The sequence below is a fragment of the Limulus polyphemus genome, unplaced genomic scaffold (assembly GCF_000517525.1).
Source record: "Limulus polyphemus unplaced genomic scaffold, Limulus_polyphemus-2.1.2 Scaffold4170, whole genome shotgun sequence".
NCBI lineage: Eukaryota > Metazoa > Arthropoda > Merostomata > Xiphosura > Limulidae > Limulus > Limulus polyphemus.
In genome coordinates, this window is record NW_013669780.1 from 1,285 (window position 1) to 9,433 (window position 8,149).

At 30.2% G+C, this 8,149-nt stretch overlaps 1 protein-coding gene across 1 annotated transcript in view; it reads left to right on the plus strand.

Moving 5' to 3' along the window:
- Positions 1 to 240: 240 nt before the first annotated feature.
- LOC106470703 (protein phosphatase PP2A 55 kDa regulatory subunit-like) overlaps positions 241 to 8,149 on the plus strand; it is a 76,198-nt gene continuing 68,289 nt past the window's right edge. Inside the window, exons 1-2 of the mRNA XM_013931269.2 lie at positions 241 to 386; positions 638 to 703. Of these exons, the coding sequence (XP_013786723.1) occupies positions 380 to 386; positions 638 to 703 (73 nt within the window). The 5' untranslated portion in view covers positions 241 to 379. The remainder of the gene's footprint in view (positions 387 to 637; positions 704 to 8,149) is intronic.

Consider the following 8,149-nt stretch of genomic DNA (forward strand, 5'->3'; position numbering starts at 1 on the left):
TATATACATGTAGTTGCCTACCATAATGTGATATAATTTTCAAATTATAATGATATTATATTTTTTTATGAAATTAGTGAATTAGTTATTTGAAAGTAAAAATAAACCAAACCATAAGGTAAGATAATAAAAAGTAAAATAAGCATTTTGAATCACATGGGATAGTATTCGCTCCTTTTCAATACACTATTGATTTCCCACAGTTCTCCGTTAAATGACGTCACCATGACGCTAGGATAAGGGGAATGCGCCATTTTGAAAATTTCTTGTCCAAAGCGGAGGGGGATTGAATGCAATTTGTGAATATTGTACTTTTAATATTTAAAAATCATTTGTTAGACATATTTCTCGCTCATCACAAAAGGTTTTTTAAACAATTATGTCAGGTAAAAGCGGGTTTCCACCTTTTTATGTAACAGTAGAGTAACTCGGTAAAAATTCGTTTAAACTTTTTGTACGCTTTTTTTCGTAGTAGTATTACTGTTATTGTTAATATTAATAGGGTTAGTATTTCTATTTTTAATATTTATTTATACTATAGTATACCTTTGTAAGTTGGTGCAAGCACAGTGACGTTTGAAGCTCACCAGGTTTCAAGAGATATTTATGTCCGTTTTTTTTTCTTAATATTTTGTAGGAAATGGAGAGATACAGTGGTGTTTTTCTCAGGTCAAAGGGACATCAGATGACGATGTAACTGAAGGTAAGTGGAATTTTTAAATTATAATTTCAAAACTTACAAGTTACAGAGGAACTAAAGAACTTAAAAAGTAAGTCAACCTTTTTTTATTATTAATCTTCCAAATTTACTTACCAACATAATATATGAAACAACAAGGTGACTGTTGGTCCATCTAAGCTACCCCATTCACCAAAAACAACACAAAAATTCAAAGCTAGCCCTTATCATTCAAATACTTATCAAGCCGTCACTTAAGCTCCCATAGATTTACTGCATCCACCAGATCCAAAGGCCAGCTACTATTTTTTGTGTATCTAATCCTGATCTCTGACATTAAAATTCTCATCCATTCTCTTCTTAAGTGCCTTCATTTTTGCAGCTTTTAAGTTCTACTGTTACCACGCTTGAAGGTCAACTATTCCATAGGCAACCATCTTATTAGAAAAGTAACTTTCCAGCTTAACCAGTTATGGGACAGCAGGATGACTTCGTGTTACCCTTATTTGTTTTCTTCTCACATTTAAAATACTTAACATAACTACATGAAACTTGGTATGTAATTTTAAAAAAATACACAGCCTTTGCATAAAAAAGTTAGGAATTTAGTTCAGTATTTGTAAATGTTTAGGTTGTGAATTTTTGAAACTGTCATGAATTGCCATTTTTGGAAAAAATTAAAAACTTTAATCTTGGAGTTTTTGTTTATTTTTAATTTGTGCCTGAGATCACGTATATGTATCCAATAGTTATTTTTTCAATAAACCTGTAATTCTGTTTGCATTCCAATAACAGCATACTCATTTTCTCGTACATTAATACAAATTCATATTAAGTAACAATTAAAAATTATGAAAGAAACCTGGATTTCTATGAATATTATTAAACAAAAAGTTTCATTTTATAACTTGTTTTGTTTTCTTGAATTATATCTATTTATATCTATTTTTCTTAATTAAGCATTTGTGTAGCTACAATAAATCACTGACTGTTTGAAACACAACTTAACACTTGTATCCTAGACCTACACTGATATAGGTGAAATGTTTCCAACTATATTTTTGATCAATCTCAATTTCTCTCTAATAATTATAGTTTGTTTTTAGTAACTAAGAAGTTTTTATACTTGTATGTGTTGTTTCAAAAGAAACTATACAAATTCAGGTCTGTAGCTTGTTCCTAAGTTTTGTACACTTTATATTAGAATCCTTTGTTTTTCACTACAAGAAATTTTGCTAGTAACTTTCTTAGAAACTATACATTATGGTCTACCCCTGTTTATTTACTTTACAGTGACATAGATAGAGAAGAATCTTTTTCTATCCGATTATTTTTAGCCATTGGTTCTACCTTGTTTCTAGGGTAATATTTATTAGTAAGTGTCTAACCTTCTTGTTGTAGCATCATAAAAGCCTCTCAACACAGGATACTTGAAATATTCATTGGGGAAAAAAAGGAGTTGTGAGAAATGCGGAGTCTGAGTAAATATAAACCTATATCTTGGGAATGGCAGAAAAATTCTAAAAATCATCTAAGTGCATTGTTTGATGCTACGTAGAGATCAAAGTTCAAGCATTTTAAAATTTTTCTCTTAAAAGTATTCTAAATGAATTTTGCAAAGTTAACAGATGTAACTTTTTAGATATTTTTGAGTAAGAAAATAAAAGCTTTTGAAATAGTTATAATTATTTTTTACTTAAATTGTGAAATTTGATATTCCAGAGAGCTGCTCTGTGGTCCTAATAGAGTTAACTGGAGTTGTGTCTGATTTTCCTTATTTGGAACTTGTGTCCTCTTGTCTGACTTCCTGCAGTTTTTGTATGAGTAATTTAATCTGTATTTATGGTTTCCAATCTCTAACAACCTTAACCTTAATTACGACCTCTTCATCAATTTACTTTTTCACAGAAAGGCTAAGAATTACAAAAGTAGTGATAATCATGTTCTTAGAGTCCAACTACACCAAATCACTATATTATTCATATTTAGTTTAAATGTAATATTTTGAAAAAAAAAGTCAACAGATCTTTAAGATATGACATTGACCTTTTAAATCCACGATGAGTATTTATGATAATACAAAACTTGTCCAAATGCCATTACAGAGTCTCTAATTATAGAAACTAGACATTTCCCAACCAGAATAAGACAGAATTACTTAGACATGTTATTCATCCTTACCATGACTCAAAATTTATATTTATAACAATTTTCTTACTTGATCTTGATCACATTATTAGAGTTGTCGTTTGTGAAAGCTGATGATATAAATAATGCCCAGACTACTGCCACGTCTCATATCCCTGCTGACTTGACGAGCCATAGTATTGGGTAAAAGGCTTTGTCAGCACTTGATATTGCAGATATAGTGTGTTTGATGTATTATAAAATATTCTTCTTCACTTTCACTTGTAAATTCTTAGAATTGTCTTCCCCATTTGAAAGCTGTGTGACATAAGCTATTCTTTAGTCTTCTGGTATGTCATCATTATTAATCTATTCATTAAGAATTAATAAATGGTTCATAAATTTATATGTTTTCTAAATAACTTAATCCTAACTGCATTTAAGAATATTAGATCTGCTTAAATGAGATCTTGTGTCATATATCACACATCTACCCTTGGAAATACTAAGAAAAAAATAACTTGGATATTTGGCCATCTTATAATAATCAACCAAAGCCCTCCCATTTTCATTTTATAAGTGTTTAAATTTTCATTTTAGAATAGCATCTCTATAACATCTTTAAAAAGGTGTACTGTTTTAGCATTTCCCACCTGTTTCTTGTATGTTGTAAAAACAAGTTGTATATGCAGTATAAGATTAAAAGTATTACCTAGAAGGGCCTATTTCATTCATTAGTATCACGTAACTTAATCTGTTAATCAGAATGATGAATAAATCAGCTAATGTCATAAAGAAAATAAACTAATTGAAATTAGTGTTTCTCATTATTACTGTTTTCAATTATTGTAACCATGCAAGTAATTGAAATATTTCTTTTATGTGGGTATTGAAACCTGATTTTAAGTGTTATAAGTTTTCTGTTATTCAGCTTTGAGGCATCATAGTGTGATGGTTAATGGGGTTGCCTTGTGATCTGAGGGTTACAGATTTGGTTCTTGTTGCCACCAAACTTCCTTGCACTTAGTTGCAGAGGTATTATATATTTGTTTTTGTGTTATGACAAATCTATTCCTCTGTCCTTAATTTTGAATTGCCAACTAAAGGCAAATTACATTACCCACGAGCTACTCCGAGCTGCCCACATGTGTCTTGTGAAATTTTTTTTATTATTATTATTGCTTATTTTATGTAATCTAACCTTAACTAACCTAAAGAGATCTCTATTTTTACATTTTAGTTACTTTTATAATAATAAATAAAGAATAAACATAAAAAAACAAGAAGTAAAGTATTAGGTTGTCAAGAAATTAATTTCGCTTTTTTTAGATGAAAAAACCCGAGTGACTTATATACAAAGCATCACTTTCTGTGGATGGAGTCCAGGTTTGGGGTCGGAAGTGGTTTTTGTCTAGGGTTGAGTCATCGTTTTTGGCATTTAATATTCACATAGAGAATCCATTTTTCATCATTGGTGATAATTCTGTCCAAAAATGGTTCACACGCCAGAAGAGACAAAGCAACATTCACACATTGGAAATGATGATCATCGGAGAGTTTGTGAGGCACCTTCTTTATGGAGTTTACCCATATTCCTTAGATACTTGCATATTGTTTCATGAGAGACATGCAATTTCAGGGACATTTCACGAGTGTGTTGCCTTGGGTTAGACTCAATAGCATCAATATCAATTCCATGTCTGCCCCTGCCATCACAGTTTTTAAGGCTAAAGTCACCTGAATAAAATTTGCTGAACCACTGTTGATACTTATGAATGTTCAAAACATTTTCATAAACTTCTTGGATATTCTTTGTGGCTACAGAGGCGTTGTTTCCCTTTTCCTATTCAAACAGCTTTACATGCAGAATGTGTGTCTCGTCGTGTGCCATCACTATTAGGGATTAGAATGTACTAAGCTTTACACATTATATAGGCTACAATAACGTGACGTATAGGCTGTTCATTTAACTATTATACATTAATTTCTTGACGACCTAATAGTTACCCGAGTATTCTTTTTTTTTTGCTGTTGACTGTCAATGAAATTTAACCCAAATTTCTTATACAAATGGTAGTATGTCATTAAATAATTATTTAATTAAAATAATGCACCAAATAACATAGACTAAAAACTTGCATAAAGCAGACAATTTTCTCTTAACAATCACAAGCTACCCGTTGTGATTCCCGTGGGAAATAAAGTTGTATTACAAGTGAAATTGACTATTCTGTGTTCACAATACAACATTATAAAATACGTCATTTGATAGATGGAAACCTTGACTTTCTATTGGTTATAGGTAGTATATAATAAAACATAAGAGAGAACTATTAACAAATCCTGAAAAAGAGGATGTGACAGGTGGGTGTGGCAAGACGGATCTGATTTTCTATTTGATAGCTATGTAACCAAACAAAATTGATTTTATAGTGAGTATTTTATGTAGAATTTCATAGTTTCTGGGGGGGATGTGTGTGTGAATAAAATAAAGAAGAGAAGATACCTACAGAAAGTGTCATGAGTGTAATACTAGTGGAAATTCAGTATTTTTTTAAATATTGCCTTATAGAATTAAGAACTTAAAACTTATATACTATTAAAATATGGATTATTAGCTAAGATTTTATGCTATACTAATTAGTATAACATAAACAAAAAGTATTTTAATAAAATTTTGAAAGTAAGACACTAAAACCTTGTGTCTTGCACAGTATAGGATACCCGGGATGAGAGAATTAGTATTGACTAATATGTTTTTACATTGTGTTCCATTGTTATTTATATAACTTGCATGGCTTTATTCTGTATTTATTTCTCTATTTTGTGTTTCTTTGATGTTTGTAACATGCACACCTTTTTTATGAATTTTTGTTCTGATGAAAATTGTGACAGACACTGGCATACATGGAACCCAACACATTCTGATCATGAAACAAATATTACTTGTAAAGCAGTATTCTTTATTTACTTACTAATTGCTAGCCTTGTAACCATTTGATGGATTACAAATGTGAATCCCCTTACAGTGGCACAGCGGTATGTCTGCAGACTTACAATGCTAGAATCCGGGTTTCGATATCCGTGGTGGGCAGAGCGCAGATAGCTCATTGTGTAGCTTTGTGCATAATTAAAATAAACAATAAAACAATATTTGTGGGTTTCTTTTCTAAGGTAACAAATTTTATATACTTTATTATGTAAAAAGTTGTTTAAATATGTTACAAAGAAAAATTAAAGCTACTTAGGATAAATGAATGTAGTTTCATGTTACAATTTGAAGTCATTCCCAAAAGAAAAATAGAGTAATTTAGATTTTTTTTTGGTGGATATGAGATCATATTGACCAATCCCATACAGAGATAGGATAGAGAGAATTACATATAAAATATAAAGTTTTACTGAAAAAAACATTTGAAATGTGTTTAGGTGGTTTTAGGGATTACACAAAGGAAATTTAAGATTTTTGAGATGAATAAAAGTATTTTTAATCATAACATGAAAGTTACTTTGCACAGTGTTTTTTCCAAAAATATGTTGAATTTATTCAAGGACAAATCTTTATTTTAGTTTATTAAAATACTTCACTAGAAAAATATGATTTTTTTTGTGTGTGAAAGACATATAATATTAACTGAAAGACTGCCAAATTTTGTGAAGATATATATGTACTATATTGAAATTTAGAAGTATTAAATCTATAAATACTTTAATCAAGTACAAAGAGGTCACATGGTCAGCCATATTGACCGAGCCCATGTTAAGAGAGTTAATTAGATTAATAAAGTGTAAAGTCTAATAGCTAGACAGATTTTCTTTTCAGTAAATAGTTTTTCCATGAAAGAGGGGGCATCATTTTACAGGTCATTCAAAAATGACTGGATAGATAGGCATACACTATCAAAAATATAGTATGAATGTTAGAAGTTTGATGTCTAACTTATTTGTTACAAAAGTCCACTAAATTCAGTTGTAACTGATATGCCAAATTAGGTAATGTGAGGTGATTTTACTGTTATATCTTTATTTCGATTTAAATTAAAACATTAATGAATAGTTTAAGCAAAGGTTAATCATGTAACATTACAGTCATCAATTGTAACTATTATACATGAAATTCTATATAAATTCTGGTATTTTACATTTTTCTGCCATGCAGAAAATTCATTTCTATCCCTGAGTTTTGTCTTTGATTCAAGCAAGAAATGCATAGTGTGGTTGGAGATGTTTGGTATCTACATATCCAAGTCAGTCAAAGATGTCTTACACATTTCTATACCTCTCCATGTCACATATTTTGTTACCTCTTATTGTTTTACTATCAAATTTCCATTTCCACATCATATATTCACTGGCTTTCTATTACTGTTCATCACCAAATTTTTAGCCTCTTTCCAACACATATTCCTGTCTTTATTTATTGAGTCTTGCTGCTAAATCTCCACCATTGCTACTCGTATACATTGAATTCTTCATTTTCTGCTCTTTTATTATTAAATTCTTCTTTTATAATTTGAACTTCATTGTGTATATACTTGTGTTTTGCAGAGAAACTCTTCACTCTTTTCCACGGTACATATTCCATTGCATACGTGTGTTTCATGTGCCTTCATAACCCACATTCCTGTTCATGTCATGCACATTTATGTTTAGTTTACCTTTCTCACCTTTAAGTTTATACCAATAAGTTACAGAGAGATAGGAGGCATTGAGATTTGTTTACCTAATTTTTTTCCTTATGAGAAGATCTTTGACATGGTTCTAAATGTTTCATTATGAATACTGAATGTTGTCTAAATTTTTAAAAATCATTTTACCACTTAAATTTTTTAAGTCGTGCAGTGAAACACTAAAATAATGTGTAGATCACGTGACAGTATAAAATTGATCATTACATTCCTGTTTTACTATTTTGTATGGAAAAGACCAGTTGTTTCTCATCATGAATGTTTTCAGATAAGTTAACATGCAAACAGTAATGGGTCACCTACAGTGCCTAATGGCGAACACTACACACATGTGCAGAGATATATGGAATACTGAATAATTTGGAGCTATATTTTAAGCTTGTGCTGCTTAACCCTTTCCAGATGTCATCTCATTTGTTGACTCACATTTAATATTTTATGGAACTACTATTTCATGAATTTATATCAATACATTTGGTATCAAACTGCAGATTGTAATTCAAATTTTAGAACTATACTGAATTTGTTAATTTAAAAGTAAGTATTAAAAAAACACAGATAAACATCGAATTTTGTGACATGTGGTATGTTTAATGCAGCACCTTTTCAAATTAGATGTTTGTGAAATCAAAATACCAAGTCAATAGTTTCATAC